Source organism: Lutra lutra, chromosome 1 (genome assembly GCF_902655055.1).
Source record: "Lutra lutra chromosome 1, mLutLut1.2, whole genome shotgun sequence".
In the NCBI taxonomy this organism is placed as follows: domain Eukaryota; kingdom Metazoa; phylum Chordata; class Mammalia; order Carnivora; family Mustelidae; genus Lutra; species Lutra lutra.
In genome coordinates, this window is record NC_062278.1 from 152,324,837 (window position 1) to 152,346,143 (window position 21,307).

General features: G+C 36.4%; 1 protein-coding gene across 2 annotated transcripts in view; it reads left to right on the forward strand.

Annotated features, from left to right (window-relative positions):
• ULK4 (unc-51 like kinase 4) overlaps positions 1–21,307 on the forward strand; it is a 677,717-nt gene that overhangs the window by 507,027 nt on the left and 149,383 nt on the right. For both annotated transcript variants that reach the window (XM_047739616.1, XM_047739608.1), the window contains exon 35: positions 19,536–19,721. In XM_047739616.1, the coding sequence (XP_047595572.1) occupies positions 19,536–19,721 (186 nt within the window). The remainder of the gene's footprint in view (positions 1–19,535; positions 19,722–21,307) is intronic.

Below are 21,307 nucleotides of genomic sequence, written 5' to 3' on the forward strand. Positions count from 1 at the left end.
GAAACAGATTGGAAGAAACACAAGTAGAAGCATGAGGGAACATTTGGTTACTTTTTGAGTGGCTATCTCCAACATCTTTCTCTCATCCAGTGTCAGTGAAATCCACTTTAATCGCTCTGTGGTTTCTGTAGCTTTGCTGCTTCAGTAGAATTGTTTGAATCTCCTTCTGTATTGATGGGCTGTGAGTTGTTTTTTTTTTTTAACCAGAAAAAGTGATCTTTATTGTAGGTGGTATTAGACTTCAATTAAAAAAAAAAGTAAAGGAAGAAGATATTTTGGAAGTAGTACAACCTCTCTCTCATCCCCAGTGGTCCACAGAGAGGGCATGAGTATCCCCTGAACCCAGCTGGCTTCCAGAGTTCCCAGTTTTTTTTTTTTTTTAAATTTTATTTTTTATAAACATATATTTTTATCCCCAGGGGTACAGGTCTGTGAATCGCCAGGTTTACACACTTCACAGCACTCACCATAGCACATACCCTCCCCAATATCCATAACCACACCCCCTCTCCCAACCCCCCTCCCCCCATCAACCCTCAGTTTGTTTTGTGAGATTAAGAGTCACTTATGGTTTGTCTCCCTCCCAATCCCATCTTGTTACATTTACTCTTCTCCTACCCCCTCAACCCCCCATGTTGCATCTCCTCTCCCTCATATCAGGGAGATCATATGATAGTTGTCTTTCTCCGATTGCCTTATTTCGCTAAGCATGATACCCTCTAGTTCCATCCGCGTCGTCGCAAATGGCAAGATTTCATTTCTTTTGATGGCTGCATAGTATTCCATTGTGTATATATACCACATCTTCTTTATCCATTCATCTGTTGATGGACATCTAGGTTCTTTCCATAGTTTGGCTATTGTAGACATTGCTGCTATAAACGTTCGGGTGCACGTGCCCCTTCGGATCACTACGTTTGTATCTTTAGGGTAAATACCCAGTAGTGCAATTGCTGGGTCATAGGGTAGTTCTATTTTCAACTTTTTGAGGAACCTCCATGCTGTTTTCCAGAGTGGTTGCACGAGCTTGCATTCCCACCAACAGTGTAGGAGGGTTCCCCTTTCTCTGCATCCTCGCCAGCATCTGTCGCCAACAGACACATGGGCTGTGAGTTCTTAAATGAGCTCTGTTTCCCCGTTTTGTTGTTATTGACAAGGAAAATGTAAAGTTCTGTTACAAGAGCAGAACAGTGCAGGAGCCCTGGGAGTCAAGGCCAATTTGACCTACCTATGACTTTAAAATTGTTTTCAGATTTCTTTTTTTTTTTTTTTTTTTACCGTAGCTCTCTGGTCTGTGATATATAGACTTACAACTAAATCAATAATGGTAGTGGCAGGTTTTCTTCCTTTTAAATGTTCACTTTTAGGAATATAATTTGCCTGGGGGTTAATGAGACTACAGAGTAGCCTTATTTCTCAAGGATGAGGGCGCAATCTCAAGACTGTGGGCGATAGTGTTTCCTTGGATGATGTCATCTGGAATTGCCACCATTTATCAGCTTAATGATATTTTCTCCTGCCTCTTTAGCTGAATTTGGGCAGGAGTAATATATTAAAATGAAGAAGAACAGGGATTGATGGCCTAATATGAAATCTTGTTAAAATAATACAGATGGAGTCAGCTCTCAAGGTGCTTTTAAACAGCATAAAAATAGAAAACATTGCATTATAAGAACTTTTTTTTTCTTTCTTGGTTAATTTGTTCTCTTCTCTGAAAATAAATATTTCTCATACATTTTTGACGACCACCAGGCACCATTTTTAGTATGCAATATAAAATGAGAACTGTTTTCCTCAAGTGCATTATTGTATTGGATAGATTGAATAAAGGGACACACAACTGTGATTTTTTAATTGATTTAAAATAGCTTTAAGAATTCAAGTGTAAGTATGGCATCTGGGTGGCTCAGTCAGTTAAGCATCTGCCTTCAGCTCGGGTTGTGATCCCAGGGTCCTGGGATTGAGCCCCACATTGGGCTCCCTACTCAATGGGTAGTCTGCTTCTCCCTCTCACACTCCCCCTGCTTGTGTTCCCTCTCTTGCTGTCTCTCTCTCTCTCTCTCTCTCTCTCTCTCTCTGTCAAACAAATAAATAAATAAATTCAAGTTTAAGTTTACTTTGAGATAGTTCTAAGTTATATGTGTGTGTGTGTGGGTGTGTGTGTATTTATATTCTCTTCCATAAAGCATTTGAGTTGGCCAGTAAGAATATCTGCAGTAAATTTAGTGTTGACAGGTAAAATATAAGATGCCAAGTGGACGTACTTACACTAAAAAAAGATATGTTGTTTACCTGAAATTCAAACTTAATTGGGTGTTTGTGTTTTTGTTTTTGTTTTTTGGTTTTTTTTTTTTTTTTTTAAGTCTGGCAATTCTAAGTAAATTATAGAATGTAAATAAAATAATGAAGATGAGATAAGGTGAAGTTTCTATACAGGTATGAAGTCCAACATAATTGCTAAAGTTGGGTCATGGTTTTGGCCTTGAGAATTCGGGTTGCCACACGGAAATGGAAATATAACCATTTATGAGATATATGTTGCCCAGAAAATGGGAGAGGTTGGCAGGGAGACAGTTCCTTGGAGTCAGGAAACATTTTCTACTCTTTCAGTCTGAAAAAACACTTCTTCATAGGTCCCTTTAAAGGGTGGGATACTGGGACGCCTGGGTGGCTCAGTTGGTTGAGCAGCTGCCTTCGGCTCAGGTCATGATCCCAGCGTCCTGGGATCGAGTCCCACATCAGGCTCCTTGCTTGGCAGCGAGCCTGCTTCTCCCTCTGCCTCTGCCTGCCACTCTGTCTGCCTGTGCTCATTCTCGCTTCTCTCTCTATGACAAATAAATAAATAAAATCTTAAAAAAATAAAAATAAAAAAATAAAGGGTGGGATACTTTGTGACAGGGTTGGTGGTGGTGATATCTACCTTTTATTGAGCATTTTATGAATTAGTGTCTTTCAAAGAGAATTTTTAAAATTTTTTTAAAGATTTTATTTATTTATTTGACAGACAGAGATCACAAGTAGGCAGAGAGACAGGCAGAGAGAGAGGAGGAAGCAGGCTCCCTGCTGAGTAGAGAGCCTGATGTGGGGCTCGATCCCAGGACCCTGAGACCATGACCTGAGCTGAAGGTAGAGGCTTTAACCCACTGAGCCACGCAGGCACCCTAAGAATTTTTAAATTTAGATGAAGTACATTTTACTGTTCTTTTTTCCTTTTTGTAAATTATGCTTTTATAGTCATTTCTAAGGACAAGATGGTTTCTCCCAGTTTTCTCTTAGAAATTTTATAGCTTTAAATCTTATATTTAGATCTATCAACCACTTTTTTTTTTTTTAAAGAATGAAATGAGTTTCAGAGATTCCCAAGAACTTGGGTTTCTTTCATTGAGTATGGATGTTCGCTGGTGTTTCTGGGCCATCTTAGTGCTAGAATTGACCTTTGTTGTCAACCATTTTGAGTTAACTTTTGTATAGGGTAAAAGGTACAGATTGAAGTTTATGTTTTGGCATATTGTTCAAGCACCTTTATGAGAAGCCTGGAAACTCACTAATGTTAGTTTCTCAACTTTTGTTCTTTTTCAAATTTGTTTTGGCTATCCTATGTCCTTTCTATTTCCATATGAAACTTACAATCAACTTGTCAGTTTCTAACAAAACAAACAAAAAACAAACAAAAAATTACTGGGATAGTGAATGGGATTACATTGAATCTGTAGACTAATTTGGAGAGAATGTCATTTTAATAAAATTGAACCACCTGACTTATGAACAAGGTAGATCCCTCCCTTTATCTTGGTCCTTTTTAATTCCTCTCAGCAATATTTTGTATTTTTCAGTGTACAGGTTTTTCACCCTCTGTCACATCTAAGTTTTTCAGTTTTTTTTGGTTATTGTACATGGTATTGTTTTGTTTTTTTTTTTTTTAATTTTATTTAATTTTATTTTTTTCAGTGTTCCAAAACTCATTGTTTATGCACCACCCCCACTGCTTCATGTAATCCATGCCCTCCATAATACCTACCACCAGGCTCACCCCACCCCCCCTTCCCAAGCCCTCTGTTTCTCAGAGTCCACAGTCTCTCATGGTTTGTCTCCCCCTCCGATTTCCCCCAACTCACTTCTCATCTCCATCTCCCAATGTCCTCCGTGTTGTTCCTTATGTTCCACAAGTGGAACCATATGATAATTGACTCTCTCTGCTTGACTTATTTCACTCAGCATAATCTTTTCCAGTCCCACCCATTTTGATAAAAAAGTTGGGTATTCATCCTTTCTGATGGAGGCATACTACTCCATTGTATATATGGACCATATCTTCTTTATCCATTCATCCGTTGAAGGGCATCTTGGTTCTTTCCACAGTTTGGCAACTGTGGCCATTGCTGCTATGAACATTGGGGTACAGATGGCCCTTCTTTCCATGACATCTGTATCTTTGGGTAAATACCCAGTAATGCAATTGCAGGGTCATAGGGTAGCTCTATTTTTCATTTCTTAAGGATTTCCACACTGTTTTCCAAAGTGGCTGCACCAACTTGCGTTCCCATCAACAGTGTAAGAAGGTTCTCCCTTTCTCCACATGCTCTCCAACACTTGTTTACCGTTTTTGTTAATTTTGGCCATTCTAACTGGTGTAAGGTGGTGGTATTTCAATGTGATTTTGATTTGAATCTCCCTGATGGCTAATGATAATGAACATTTTTTCATGTGTCTATTAGCCACTTGTATGTCTTCTTTGGTGAAGTGTCTGTTCATGTCTTCAGCCCATTTTTTGACATGATTATCTGTTTTGTGTATGTTGAGTTTCAGCAGTTCTTTATAGAGCTTGGATATCAACCCTTTGTCTGTAGTGTTGTTTGCAAATACCTTCTCCCACTCTGTGGGTTGCCTGTTTGTTTTGTTGTCTGTTCCTTTTTGTTGTTTTGTTGTTGTTTGTTCATTTGTTTTTTATTTTTGAAATCGTATCATATTTATCTTTCTCTGTCTGACTTCTTTCACTTAGCATAATACCCTCTAGGTCCATCCATGTTGTCCCAAATGGCAAGACTTAATCCATTTCTATGGCTGAATAATATTCCATTGTGTATACATACCATATCTTCTATCTTCTTTCTCTATTCATCCATTGATGGACACTTAGGTTGTTTCCATATGTTGGCTATTGTAAATAATGCTGCAGTGACCATGGAGGGTGCATATATACTTTCAAATTAATGTTTTCATTTTTTTCTGGGGAAAAAATTACTGGATTGTATGATATTTCTATTTTTAATTTTTGAGGAACTTCAATAAAGTTTTCCATAGTGGCTGTACTAATTTATATTTCCACCAATAGTGCACAAGATTTCCCTTTTCTCCATATCCTCACCAAAACATCTTTCTTATCTGTTTGATACTAGGCATTCTGACTGGTATGAGGGGATATCTCATTGTGGTCTTGATTAGCATTTCCCTGATGATGAGTGATGTTGAGTATCTTCCTGTGTCTGTTGTCCATCTATGGGTCTTCTTTGGAAAATATGTCTATTCAGGTCCTCTGCCCATTTTTAAATTGAATTGTTTGGCTTTTTTAATATTGAGTTGTATTTGTTCTCCATATATTTTAGATATTAACCCTTTACCAGACACATCATTTCCACATACCTTCTCCCATTCAGTAGGTTGCCTTTTTGTTTTGTTGATGGTTTCATTTGCTGTATAGAGCTTTTTAGTTTGATGTAGTCCTAATAGTTTTGTTTTGTTTTTGTTTTTTAAAGATTTTTTATTGTTTTATTTGACAGAAATCACAAGTAGGCAGAGAGGCAGGCAGAGAGAGAGGGGGAAGCAGGCTCCCTGCTGAGCAGAGAGCCCGATGTGGGGCTGGATCCCAGGACTCTGAGATCATGACCTGAGCCAAAGGCAGAGGCTTAACCCACTGAGCCACCCAGGCACCCCTGGTTTTGTTTTGTTTCCCTTGCCTGGGGAAACACATTCAAGAAGATACTGCTAAGGCCGATGTCCAAGAGTTTTCTTTTAGTTGAGAGTTTTATGGTTTCAGGTCCACAGTTAGGTCTTTAATCCATTTTAAGTTTATTTTTGTGCATGGTGTAAGAAAGTGGTCCACTATCATCCTTTTGCATATGACTGTCCAGGTTTCCCACACCATTTATTAGACTCTTTTTCCCATTGTGTACTCCTGCCTCCTTTGTCATGAATTAATTGACCATATAAGCATGGGTTTATTTCTGGGCTCTCTGTCCTTTCCATTGGTTTATGTGTCTGTTCCTGTACTAATACCATACTCTTTTGATTAACGTAGTTTTGAAATCAGAGAGCGTGATGCCTCCCTCTTTGTTCTTCTTTCTCAAGACTCCTTTGGCTGTTAGAGGTCTTATATGATTACATACAAATTTTAAAGTCATTCTAGTTCTGTGAAAAGTACTATTGGTGTTTTGACAGAGACTGCATTGAAACTATAGACTGTTTTGTATGGTATGGAGATTTAAACAATATTCATTCTTCTAATTCATGAGCATGAAATATCTTTCCATTTGTGTCATCCTCAACTTCTTTCATCAGTGTCTTATAGTTTTTAGTGTACAGGTCTTTTACCTTCTTGGTTTTCTGTGTTTTTAATTATAGCCATCCTAGTGTGTGTGAAGTGATATCTCATGGTGGTTTTAATTTGTATTTCCCTGATGATTAGTAATGTGGAGCATCTTTTCTTGTGATTATTTATTTCTATATATTTTTTGGAGAAATGTCTATTTTCTTTGCCTTTTTAGCAATTATTTTGGTTTTTTTTTTTTTGTTACTGAATTGTCAGTTATCCTATTTTGTGTGTGTATATATATATATATATATATATATATATACAGTTTTACTGAAATATAATTGACATGCCCAAATCCTTTTTTTTTTTTTTTTTTAAGTAAACTCCACACCCAATGTGGGTCTTGAACTCAGGACTCCAAGATCAATAGTCACATGTTCTACCAACTGAGCCAGCCAGGCATCCCTATAATCCTTTTATAAAGTTGCTGGATATGGTCTATTAACATTTTGTTGATGATGTTTTCACTCATATTCAGATGGGCTTTTGGTTTGTAGTTTTCTTTCTTGAAATGTCTTTGTCTGGTTTTGATATCAGAGTAATACCAACCACATAGAATGAGTATGGAATTGCTGCTTTTTCTTTAGCTTTCTGGAAGAGTTTGTGTAGACTTGGTTTTACTTCTTCCTTGACTGTATAGTAGGATTAGCCAGCAAAAGCAATTTGGACCTGAAATTTTCTTTATAGGAAAGCCCTTACCCATACATTTATTTCATCTACTGGAAAAATCACTATCCAGGTGATCTTTATTTTTTTTTAATTTTATTTATTTATTTATTTGACAGAGAGAGATCACAAGTAGGCAGAGAGGCAGGCAGAGAGAGAGAGGGGGAAGCAGGCTCCCCGCCGAGCAGAGAGCCCGATGCGGGGCTCGATCCCAAGACCCCGAGATCATGACCTGAGCTGAAGGTAGAGGCTTAATCCACTGAGCCACCCAGGCGACCCCAGGTGATCTTTATTTTTGAGTGGGCCCATTGCCCTGCTCTGTTCTCTCTAATACCTTGTCCTGTGAGCTCTAGCTGCTTTGGACTTCTGAGACTTTTAAATCATAATGTCTCCTTAATTTAAGGAATCTGCTAGAAGAGTGGAGCTCACCTCACTTGCTTTCCATCCTTTTGCCATCATTGTCCTGCTTTACCTAATGCCTAGTGTCTTAAAAACCATTATGGCATGTATTTCTCTGCTGATTTATTATTGTGGGCAGTGGGTTATATCTTTTCCCCATTATTCCAGAGAATATGGGAGTGGGGGATTTTTATACCTTCACAGTCTTTTTTTGGTGAGGGGCACTAGAAAACCCCTACAAACACTATGAGATTTGCAACTATCCAAAAATAAGCCACCTTGAAAATCTTGCTTGTGATAAACAGCCTCCAATTATTTGAACAATGAAACAAAATCAGCACAAAAATGAAGAAATGTTAAAATAGAAGCCTGAAGACCTGTGCCTACCTCACCAACTACCCACAATGTATAATAATAGAGAAAGGATTAAATATATCTTAAAATTTGGGGAGAACAGAGAAGCTGTTAATGGAAAAGAAATTTTGTGCAATTACTAGATGATAGAAAGCAGATGGGACTGAATTGAAATAGTTAAGAAACCTATTACCCAGAATATACATAGGAGAAAACTAACCAGAAGATAGGAACAGATGCAGAAGATCTACAAACTCAGAGTGAGGTGAAAAACTGATAAAGGCCCTAAGGCATTTCCCAGGCTAATTGAAGATTAACATTTAGAACAGGCTACCAATCAGACCCCTCCCCTTATCCATCTTGTTCCACTTTTTTCCTCGCATAATAAGTCAAGAACTGTACTCTGAAAAGGAGGACCTGTATATTTGATGTGATTTCTACTATGGGGTCAGAGCCTAGGAATAAGCATTGTGGAATTTGAGAAACTGAAGAACACAGACAAGGGAAACCAGCTGAAGAAACAGATATATACAAATGCAGAAGAAATCCATACCAGCTGCCTATAATAATCTGCCCAATCTTTCACTCATAAAACAGAAAACCAAAGACGGCTAGACATTTGGGAGAGCATAACTGCAAGAAGCAAAAAAACCAAACCAAACCAAAACAAAACAAAAAAACGAAAAAATAAGGTAAATAAACAGCTGAGTACAGATGGAACAAAATTGATAAGAAGTGTTACGGGTTGAATTGTGTCCCCCATAATTAAAGTCCTAACTCCCAGTACCTCAGAATTCTACCTTATTTGGAAATAGTATTGTTCCAGATGTAATTAGTTAAGATGAGGTCATTGTCAAGTACAATGGGCCCCTAATCCAATTTTACTGGTGTCCTTATAAGAAGACAACCATATGAAGACAGACACACAGGGGGAATGTCATATGATGACAGAGGCAGAGATTGGAATTATGCAGCTACAAGTGAAGGAATGCCAATGATTGCCAGAAGGTGGCAAAAAGCAAGGGTGGAATCTGCTACGGGTTTCGGAGGAAATGTGGCCTTTCCCTTTGGTTTCAGGCTTCTAATTTCCAGAACTGTCAGACTACAAATTTCTATTTTTTGTGCCACCTGTTTGTGCCACTTTGTTATGGTCTCCTAGGAAACTACTACTGGGAATTAAAGTTCTCTCTCACTTCCATAAAGTGAGTCTTCAAGTAACCCCCAGAAAAGTTTAAAAATGGGAGGGAAATCAGAATAACAAGAAACAGAGGAAAAATATAGAAGATAAACAATAAAACTGCATATTACACTTAAACCCTAGCATCTTAATAGTTACCTTAAATGTAAATGGTTTAAATGCACCAATTAAAAGACAAAGATAGCTAGAATGGATAATAAAACATGATTCAACAATATGTTGTCTATAAAAAAACTCATTTAATAGGTTGAAAATAAAGGTCAAAAAGTATGTACTGTGCAAATACTAATTTTAGAAAAACACGACTGGCTTTCTTAATATCAGATAAAGTAGACCTCTGAGCAGGAAAAATTACTAGAGATGGGGATATTGCATGATAGTAATAAAGGGCAATCCCATTGAGGAGACAACCATTGTAAGTGTATGTATAACAAACAACAAGACTACAAAGTACATGAAGCAAAAAAATGGTAGTGCTAAATGGATAAGTAGATTCATGACTATAGTGGATTTCAAAACTCCACTCTCCAGCAATTAATAGAACAACTACAAGAAAATCATCAAGAATAAAAAAATTGAGCAACACAATCAACAGAATATAAATGACATTTATAGGATACCCTACCCAACTACTATAGAATACATATTTTTCCGTTACCCATGGAACCCGTTACCATTACCCGTTACCCACACATCCTGGGCCATAAAATAAACCTTAACAAATATAAAATAAAGTAATACAAAATGGATTTTCTAAGCATAATGAAATCAAACTAGAAGTCAGTAATTAAAAGACTACAGGAAAATATCCAACACTTAAAAAGAAAACACCCATTAAATAATTCATGGGTCAAAAAGGGTGTCACGAGAGACATTGTTTATATGCATAAAAGTGAATAAAAAAGAAATCAAAATACATAGAATGCAGGGGGACCTGGGCAGCTCAGTTGGTTAAGCATCCAACTCTTGATTTCTTTTTTTTTTAAATTTTTATTTCTTTTCAGCATAACAGTATTCATTGTTTTTGCACCACACCCAGTGCTCCATGCAATCTGTGTCCTCCCTAATACCCACCACCTGGTTCCCCCAACTTCCCACCCCCCGCCCCTTCAAAACCCTCAGGTTGTTTTTCAGAGTCCATAGTCTCTCATGGTTCACCTCCCCTTCCAATTTCCCTCAACTCCCTTCTCCTCTCCTCTCCATCTCCCCTTGTCCTCCATGTTATTTGTTATGCTCCACAAATAAGTGAAACCATATGATAATTGACTTTTTCTGCTTGACTTATTTCACTCAGCATAATCTCTTCCAGTCCTGGGATTGAGCCCCCTGTCAGGATCCATGCTCGGGGTGGAGTCTGCTTTAGGGTTCTCTCCTTCTGCCCATCCCCATCTGCTCTCTCCCTAAAATAGATAAATCTTTTAAAAAATATATGTAAAGTGCATAATAAAATACTACTGAGGAAAATTTATAGTAACAAAAGCTTTCATTAGAAAATCTTAAATCAATAATCTAAGTTTCCACCTCCAGAAGCTAGAAAAGGAACAACATAATGAACCCAGAGCAAACTAAAGGTAGGAAATAATAAAGATAAAACCAGAAATTAGTGAAATTGAAAAAAGAAAAACAATACAGAAAAATCAATGAAACAAAAACCTGACACAACAAAACTGAAAAATCTCTAGCAAACTAACAAAGATAAAAGAAGACAAAATTTCCAATATAAGGAATGAAACAGGAATTGTCAGTATAGATCCACAATCATTAAAAAGATAATAGTGGAATATTCTGAATAATTTTATGCTTATAAATTCTATAACTAAAAGAAATGAACATATTCTTTAAAAAGTACCAAAACTCAGTTAAGATAAGCACCTTATAGTCCTATAGTCATTAAAGACATTGAATTTGTAATTTAAAAGTTCCTGAAAAGCCATCTCCTGGCCTAGATTATTTCACTGGAGAATTCTATCAAACATTTCAGTAGGGTTTAATAACAATTTTAAGGTTTTTTTTTTTTAAGATTTTATTTATTTATTTGACAGAGATCACAAGTAGGCAGAGAGGCCGATGTGGGGCTCGATCCCAGGACGCTGGGATCATGACCCGAGCCAAAGGCAGAGGCTTTAACCCACTGAGCCACCCAGGCTCCCCTTAAGGGGAGTTTTATGAGGATACTATTACCCTGACATTAAACTAAAAACAACAACAACAACAACAAAAAACCTACAACAACAAAACATAACCTAAACCTACAATCTCTCTTATCAACTTAGATACAAACATTTTCAACAAAATATTAGCAAATTGGATGCACCAGTGTATAAAGACTTAATACTATGAACAAGCAGGATTTATTGCATTTGAAAGCTTGTTCAGTGTCCAAAAATCCATCGATGTATTCTACCATATAAACAAGTGAAAGAAGAAATATCCCATGATCCTATCAATTATTACAGAAAAAGGTATTTCACAAATCCAGCACTCATGATAAAAGTTCACAGAATTAGAGGGGGAAATTCTTCAATTGATAAAGAGTATCTATGCAAAACCTACAGCTAACATCATACTTAATAGTAAAAGACTGAATCCTTTTTCCCTATGATAGAGAACAAAGTAAGTGTGTCTGTCTGCTCCCCCCTCATTTTTATTCATTGTAGTACTAGAAGTTCTAGCCAGTGCAGTAAGGCAAGAAAAGAAATAAAAGACATACTCTGTGAAAGAAAGAGCTAAAGCTATCCCTGTTTGCCTGTGACATAATTGTCTTTGTAAAAAATTCAGAGATGTACAAAAACACTCTCATTAATACATGAGGTTAGCAAGGTTGCAGAATCCAAGATCACCAAACGAAAATCAGTTGTATTGCTCTCCTGACAGTGAAAGTGTGGAAACAAATATTAAAATCACCATTTATAAATTTGCAAAGAAGATTAAGAACTAAGATATAAATATAAAAAATGTTTACAGGATCTATATCCTTGATATTGCAGAATTGTGATGAAAGAAATCAAAGAAGAGATACCTAAATTGAGAGACGTTGCTGTCCCTGCATTAGAAGACTCAACAGACTAAAAATGTCAGTTCTTGACAGTTTCATAGACAATTTTAAGGCAATTCCTATTAAAATTCCAATAAAATTTTTAATAAGTAGACAAACTTATTCTAAAATTTATGTAGAAAAATAATGGGCATTAGTATAGCTAAAATAATTTGAAAAAGAAGAAGGAATTTGGAGGAAACACTGTACCTGGTGTTAACACTTACGATATAGCTGCAGTAACAAGATGGTGTATTATTGGTGGAGAATAGATATTGAGATCAATGCAACAGAATAGAGAACTCAGACTTACACAAACATGCCCAACTGATTTTTTTAATGAAGGTGTGAAAATAATTCGGTGGAGAAACCAATTTTTAAGAATGAAGCTGTAGCAATTGTACATTTGGTGGCAAAAATAAATAGAAGAACCTCTACCTAAACCTCACACTTTATACAAAAATTAATTCATTTAAATGTAAATTTTGAAACTTTTAGGGAAAAAATAGAAAGTCTTCAGGACTGAGGACTAGACAAAGAATTTTTTTACTTGATATCAAAAGCACAATCCCAGTGAAATGAAACCACAAATCGGACCTAATCAAAATTAAAATTTCCTTTCTGCAAAGAATGAAATGGATGAAAAGATAAGCTACGAACCAGGAGAAAATGTTTGCAAGCCACATATCTGAAGAAGAAGTCATATCTAGAATATTTGAAGAACTTTGAAATACCAAAAATAAAGCAACAAACAATCCAGTTAGGTTAGCAAAGGTTAGCAAAGGTCAAAAGACACGAACAGATAAAAAGATATTCACTACCAGTTGCCATTAGGAAAATGCAGATTGAAACCACAATGACACCAAATGCTGATAAAGAGGATGAGAAACTGGATCTCTTAGACATTGCTTCTAGGAATATAAAATCATAAAATGGTACAGCCATTCTCGAAAACAGTTCACTAGTTTCTTAAAAAAAACTAAACACGAGCCTCCCATTCAACCCAGTAATGTACTCTTGAACATTTATGTCAATGAGAAATGAAACTTTATGTTCACATAAAAACTTACACAAATGTTCTCTTAGTAGTTTTATTTGGGATAGCTCCAAATTGGAAACAATTCAAATTTCCTTTAAGGAGCAAGTAGTTAAATTGTGGTACATCCATACCATGGGATACAATTTAGTAATAAAAAGAAATGAACTGTTGATACTCAAAAAAACTTGGATGACTCACAAAGAAATTATGTTGAGTGAAGAAAACCATATGTACCACGCACTTTCATTTATGTAACTTATTTGAAATGACAAAATGGCAAACAGGCAAGTGGTTGCTAGGGATTAGAAATGGAGGAAGGAGAGAGTTGGCTTTTGCTATGAAAAAAATCTTTATGATAGAATTGTTCTTTATCTTAAGGTAGTGGGTGTCACCAAATCTACTCGTGATAAAATGGCATGGAACTAAATACATATGTACACATACACGCACAACATACATGTAAAAGCAGTAGAATCGGAATAAGGTCAATGGATTATATCAATGTTAATTTCCTGGTTGTGCTATTGTACTTTTGTTATGGAAGATGGTTCCATTGGGGAAAATGGGTAAAATATATATGAGATCTCTCTGTACTGTTTCTTACAAGTGCATATGAACCTACATATATCAGAATAAAAGATTAATTCACATGCAAAAGAATGAAGTTGGAACCCTGCTAATACCATATTCAAAATTAACTCAAAATGGATCAAAGACCTAATGTAAAATTTAAAACTGTAATATTCTTAGAAGAAAAATAAATGTAAGAGCTAAAAATGTAAAAATTTTTAGAAACAAATCTCAGAACATTGGAGTAGGTGATGCTTTCTTTGGTAGGATACCAAAATCACAAAAAATTTAAAAAATGAATTAGGATTCATCAAAATAAAATATTTTGTGCTTCAAAGACTATTTTTTTAAAAATATTATTTATTTTTAATTAATAGATAATGTATTAATTGTTTCAAGGGTACAGGTCTGTGAATCATCTGTCTTACACAATTCATGGCACTCACCATAGTACATATCCTCCTCAATGTCCATCACCCAGTCACCCTATCCCTCCCCACACCCCGGCAACCCTCAGTTTGTTTCCTGAGATGAAGTGTCTCTTACGGTTTGTCTCCCTTCCAGGTCCCATCTTTTTTCATTTTTCCCTCCCTTCCCCTCATGTCCCCCCACTGGCCTCTCAAATTCCTCATATCAGAGAGATCATATGATAATTGTCTTTTTCTGATTGACTTATTTTGCTTAGCATAATACCTTCTAGTTCCATCCATGTTGTTGCAAATGGCAAGATTCCAGTTTTTTTTTTTGATGGCTGCATAATCTTCCATTGTGTGTGTATGTATATTTATGTATGTGTGTGTGTATATAGTTATGTGTATACACACACACACACATATATATATATATATATCACATCTTCCTTATCCATTCATCTGTTAATGGACATCTAGGCTATTTCCATCTAGGCTGTTTTCATAGTTCAGCTATTATGGACATCGCGGCTATAAACATTCGGGTGCTTGTGCCCCTTTGGATCACTACATTTATATCTTTAGGGTAAATACCCAGTAGTGCGATTGCTGGGTCAGGGTAGCTCTATTTTCAGCATTTTGAGGAACCTCCTTACTGTTTTCCAGAGTGGCTGCACCAGCTTGCATTCCCACCAACATGTAGGAGGGTTCCCCTTTCTCTGCATCCTCGCCAGCATCTTTCATTTCCTGACTTGTTAATTTTAGCCATTCTGACTGGTGTGAGGTGGTATCTCCTTGTGGTTTTGACTTGTATTTCCCTGATGCCAAGTGATGTGGAGCACTTTTTCATGTGTCTGTTGGCCATCTGGATGTATTCTCTGCAGAAGTGTCTGTTCATGTCCTTTGCCCATTTCTTGATTGGATTATTTGTTCTTTGGGTGTTGAGTTTGATAAGTTCTTTATAGATTTTGGATACTAGCCCTTTATCTGATATGTCATTTGCAAATATCTTCTCCCATTCTGTCAGTTGCCTTTTGGTTTTGTTAATTGTTTCCTTTGCTGTGCAAAAGCTTTTGATCTCGATGAAGTCCCAGTAGTTCATTTTTGCCCTTGCTTCCCTTGCCTTTGGCCATGTTTCTAGGAAGAAGTGCTGTGGCTGAGGTGGAAGAGGTTGCTGCCTGTGTTCTCCTCAAGGAGTCTGATGGATTCCTGTTATCACATTGAGGTCTTTCATCCATTTTCAGTCTAATTTTGTGTGTGGTGTAAGGAGATGGTCCAGTTTCATTCTGCATGTGACTGTCTAATTTTCCCAACACCATTTGTTCAAGAGACTATCTTTTTTCCATTGGACATTCTTTCCTGGTTTGTCAAAGATTAGTTGATCATAGAGTTGAGGATCTGTTTCTGGGCACTCTCTTCTGTTCCATTGATCTATGTGTCTGTTTTTGTGCCAATACCATACTTTTTTTTTTTTTTAATAATACCATACTGTCTTGATGATGACAGCTTTGTAATAGAGCTTCAAGTCTGGAATTACAATGCCACCAACTTTGGTTTTCTTTTTCAACATTCCTCTAGCTATTTGGGGTCTTTCCTGGTTCCATATAAATTTTAGGATTATTTGTTCCATTTCTTTGAAAAAATTGATGGTATTTTGATAGGGATTGCAATAAACATGTATATTGCTCTAGGTAGCATATATATTTTCACAATATTTGTTCTTCCAATCCATGAGCATGGAACATTTTTCCATTTCTTTATGTCTTCTTCAATTTCTTTCTTGAGTACTTTATAGTTTTCTGAGTACAGATTCTTTGCCTCTTTGGTTAGGTTTATTCCTAGGTATCTTATGGTTTTGGGTGCAATTGTAAATGGGATTGACTCCTTAATTTCTCTTTCTTCTGTCTTGCTGTTGGTGTATAGAAATGCAACTGATTTCTGGGCATTGATTTTATATACTGACACTTTATGAACTCCTGTATGAGTTCTAGCAGATTTGGAGTGGAGTCTTTTGGGTTTTCCACATAAAGTATCATATCATCTGCAAAGAGTTAGAGTTTGATGACTTTGTCGATTCGGATGCCTTTTTTTTCTTTTTGTTGTCTGGTTGCCAAGGCTAGGACTTCTAGTACTGTGTTGATTACCTGTGGTGATAGTGGACGTCCCTGCTGTGCTCCTGACCTTAGCAGAAAAGCTCTCAGTTTTTCCCCATTGAGAATGATATTCACTGTGGTTTTTCATAGATGGCTTTGATGATACTGAGGTATGTACCTTCTATCCCCACAATTTGAAGAGTTTTGATCAAGAAAGGATGCTGTACTTCGTCAAATGCTTTTTCAGCATCTATTGAGAATATCATATGGTTCTTGTTCTTTCTTTTATTAATGTATTGTATCACATTGATTGATTTGCGGATGTTGAACCAACCTTGCAGCCTGGAATAAATCCCACTTGGTTGTGGTGAATAATCCTTTTAATGTACTGTTGGATCTTATTGGCTAGCATTTTGGTGAGAATTTTTGCATCCATGTTCATCAGGGATATTGGTCTGTAATTCTCTTTTTTGATGGGTTATTTGTGCAGTTTTGGGATCAAGGTAGTGCTGGCCTCATAAAATGAGTTTGGAAGTTTCCCTTCCATTTCTATTTTTTTTGGAACAGTTTCAGGAGAATAGAAATTAATTCTTCTTTAAATGCTTGGAAGAATTCCCCTGAGAAGCCATCTGGCCCTGGGCTCTTCTTTTTTGGGAGATTTTTGATGACTGCTTCAATCTCCTTACTGGTTATGGGTCTGTTCAGGTCTTATATTTCTTCCTGGTTCAGTTTTGGTAGTTTATATGTCTCTAGGAATGCATCCATTTCTTCCAGATTGTCAAATTTGCTGGTGTATAGTTGCTCATAGTATGTTCTTACAATTATTTGTATTTCTTTGGTGTTGGCCGTGATCTCTCCTCTTTCATTTATGCTTTTCTTTTTTTGGGTCTGTTGTCTTTTGTTTTTGGTAAGTCTTGGGGTTTATCAATCTTACTAATTCTTTCAAAGAACCAGCTCCTACTTTTGTTGATTTGTTCTGCTGTTCTTTTGTTTTTTATTTCATTGATTTCTGCTCTGATCTTTATGATTTCTCTTCTCCTGCTAGGTTAGGCTTTCTTTGCTGTTCTTTCTCTAGCTCCTTTAGGATTAGGTTGTATATTTGAGACCTTTCTTGTTTCTTGAGAAAGGCTTGTATTGCTATATAGTTTTCTCTCAGGACCACCTTTGCTGTATCCCAAAGAATTTGAACAGATATATTTTCATTTTCATTTGTTTCCATGAATTTTTTCAATTCTTCTTTAATTTCCTGGTTGACCCTTTCATTCTTTAGTAGGATGCTCTTTAGCCTCCATGTATTTGAGTACTTTCCAACTTTCTCTTGCAGTTGAGTTCTAGTTTCAAAGAATTGTGGTCTGAAAATATTCAGGGAATGATCCCAATCTTTTGGTACCGGTTAAGACCTGATTTGTGACCTGGGATGTGACCTATTCTGGAGAATGTTCCATGTGTGCTGGAGAAGAGTGTGTATTCTGTTGCTTTGGGATGGAATGTTCTGAATATATCTGCGATGTCCATCTGGTCCAGTGTGTCATTTAAAGACTTTATTTCCTTGTTGATCTTTGGCTTAGATGATCTGTCCATTTCAGTGAGGGGGGGGGTGTTAAGGTCCCCTACTATTATTATCTTATTGTCGATGTGTTTCTTTTATTTTGTTATTAATTGGCTTATATAATTGGCTGCTCCCATGTTACAGACATAGATATTTAAAATTGTTAGATCTTCTTTTAGACCCTTTAAGTGTGATACAGTGTCCTTCCTCATCTCTTATTATAGGTCCTTCAAAGGATACTATCAAGAAAGTTGAAAGACAAACCACCGAATAGGAAAACATTTTTGAAAATCTGCTAAGGGACTTGTTTTTTAAAATATATAAAGAATACTAAGTCTTGATCATAAAGTGGCAGATGACCCATTTTAAAAATAGGCAAAGAATCTGAATGGACATTTCTCCAAAGAAGATGTACAAATGGCCAATAAGCAGGTGAAAAGCTGCTCCCCATTCTTAGTAATTCTGGAAATACCAGTGGAAACCACACTGAGTTACCACTCTATACCCACTAGGATGACTATAATTAAACATACAGATAACAGCAAGTGTTGGTGAGGATGTAGAAAAACTGGAACCTTCCTACATTTCTGATGCTAATAGCAACTTTGAAAAACAGTCTGGCAGTTCCTCAAAACGTTAAATGTAGAATTATCATATGACCCAGCAATCACTTTTAGGTGTACATCCAAGAGATATGAAAATCTACGTCTGCACAAAAACTTACCCACAAATGTTCACAACAGTATTATTCATAATAACCAGGAAGTGAAAACAACCCAAATGTCCATCATCTGATGAATATATAAATAAGATGTGGTCTATTCATGCAACGGAATGTTAACAATAAAAAGAAATGAAATACTGTTATATGCTAGCAGGGATGAATCCTGAAAACATTATACTAAGTAAAAGAAGCCAGTCACAAAGGGTCATATTTTGTATGATTTCATTTTTGGGGTAATGAAAAAAATTCTAAAATTGATTGTGGTGATGGTTGCACAACTTTGCATATACTAAAAAATCCCTGCATTGTGCATGTAAAATGAGTAAATGGCACAGGAATTACATCTCAGCCTCTTACAAATCTTTTTATTTTTAAATTTTAAGATGCCCTGTAGTATGATTATTATTTCATACTATACCTTTTAATACATAACAGAAACATTGCTCTCTGTCCCACAGGTTTAGTCAATAATTTGGACACGGACAATTCAGAATGTTCCTTTATATCTCCTAGGAAGTAGACTTTTCCTAAACAGTCGATAGTAAGCAAGAACAGATGAGCCATGCTCCTGAAAACTCAGACTATTTCCATTCCTACAAATGGACACACAGGCCTGTGTAAATATATTCACATACTGGGAATGCATATAAAATATATGCTGGTCCTTTGCTTGTTACAGGCTGTTCTTTACTGTGAATTAAAGAAAGGACTAAAGGACTTCCTTCTGATTTTGTGCTATTAGCCTTGACTTATTGTATGCATTTTGAAAGAGATTGAAAAAAATCCTGAGTTAGTCAATCTCTGTACTCCGACTGACATTCTCCCCATTGGGTCAAATTTTCCCATGTTTCTAGAGGAATACCAGCACCATCCTAAATTTACTTAAGTAGTCCTATTTGTTAATTTGCAGCTTCCAAATGAGGATCCTGAAATTTTTGAAGTGTCATCCAAGTGTCTTTCCATACTGGTTCAGCTGTATGGAGGGGAAAACCCAGACAGCCTGTCTCCTGAAAATGCAGAGAATTTTGCCAATTTACTGACATCCAGGGAGGACCCAAAAGAGCAGAAGCTTCTGTTGAAGATTCTCAGAAGAATGGTGAGTCCACATGGAAACTGGGTCCAGGATGGGTGGCTTCTCTGACAGTTGATTGAAGAGAGTTGTGATTTTCTTCCACCTGATTTCAGTAAAAGAATCCCTGGGTATGTTACTCAGTAGTCACCTCTTGATGACGTTTATCATGTTCTGCCTGTCTCTCTACATATCCACATTTTTTTTTTCCTGAACTGTTGAAGAATAAGTTAGAGACATTGTGCCCTCTCACTCCTTAAGGCATTAAATGTATATTTTCTAACAAAATGGATGTTCTTTTCACCACAGTAATCAAAATCAAGAAATTTACCATTGATACACTTCTTTTACTGATGGGCTATTCATATTGCAATTTTGTCAGTTGCCCCAATAATGACTTTTAATGTCTTTTATGGCTTTTTTTTTTTTTTTTTCTGGTAGAGGATCCAGTTCAGGATCACATATGTTGCTAGACACTTGTCTTTAATCTGGAATAGTCCTGCTGCCTTTCTTCATCTTGCATGACATTTTTGAAGAACATAGGCTAGATGGTCTGTAGGCTCTCATTCAGTTTGGGTTTGTGTGATGTTTTCTGATAATTAGATTCAGGAAAACCCCTGAAGGGAAATCATGTCTTTCTCACTCCTTCACACCCAGAGGCACATGATGTCTATTTGCCCCTTCACTGGTGATGTTAATGTTGATCCCTGGGATTAGTCAATGACAGCCATTATTTTTAATGTTGCAATTGTTGCAAGATGATGATCTTCTGACTTCCATCAGCTCTAACTCCCAATATTCTACCTTAAGGAAAAAATTTCCTTTTGCCCCATCGGTATTGTTTTATATTTTACAAATGTCTTTAGCTGATGTTTACTTGAAAGTACTTTTGAAAAATGACTTGTTTTCTTTTTACTGTAAATATTATTCTGCTGGTTTGGAAAGCCATTGTATATAGTAGCTATTGTTGAAATTAATGAAGGAGTGGAGGTCCCGTTTGTCTGTGTCATATTCTGACTTGCCAATCTGTGTTTACCTCTAGCTACAGATATCTTGAGGGGTCCATTGGCCCTGGAGGCTACAGATGCTCCAGAGACTTATATTCAAGACAACTTTTGTGCCAGTTTGATAGACAGCTGTAGTGCGTGACCCAGCTAAATCTATAGGGCAGGTTTGGGTGACAGATTAGAAGGGACATAGAGATTTACCCTGAAATGAATTCTCTACAGTTTCTGACATGACACCTATAGGGCCAGTTAGATTCCATTTGGGGAAGAAAAGTTAAATCCAAGGGACTTTGACCCATATATATGAAAACAGAAGTCATTTCTGATGCTGTTCATCCTTCTTCATTTTTTAATTGAATTAATATATATTATATATTATAATATATATAACATATATGTGTATATATAAAACATAATATGTATATTATATAAATATTATTTATATATATAACATAAAATTTACCATCTTAACCCATTTTAATAATACAGTTCAATGGTACTATGTGCATTCTAATATCTTTCTCTATAAATTTGTCTTCCACCTTGTATAGGTGGAAGCATACAATATTTGCCCTTTTATGTCTGGCTTATTTCACTCCATGTAAT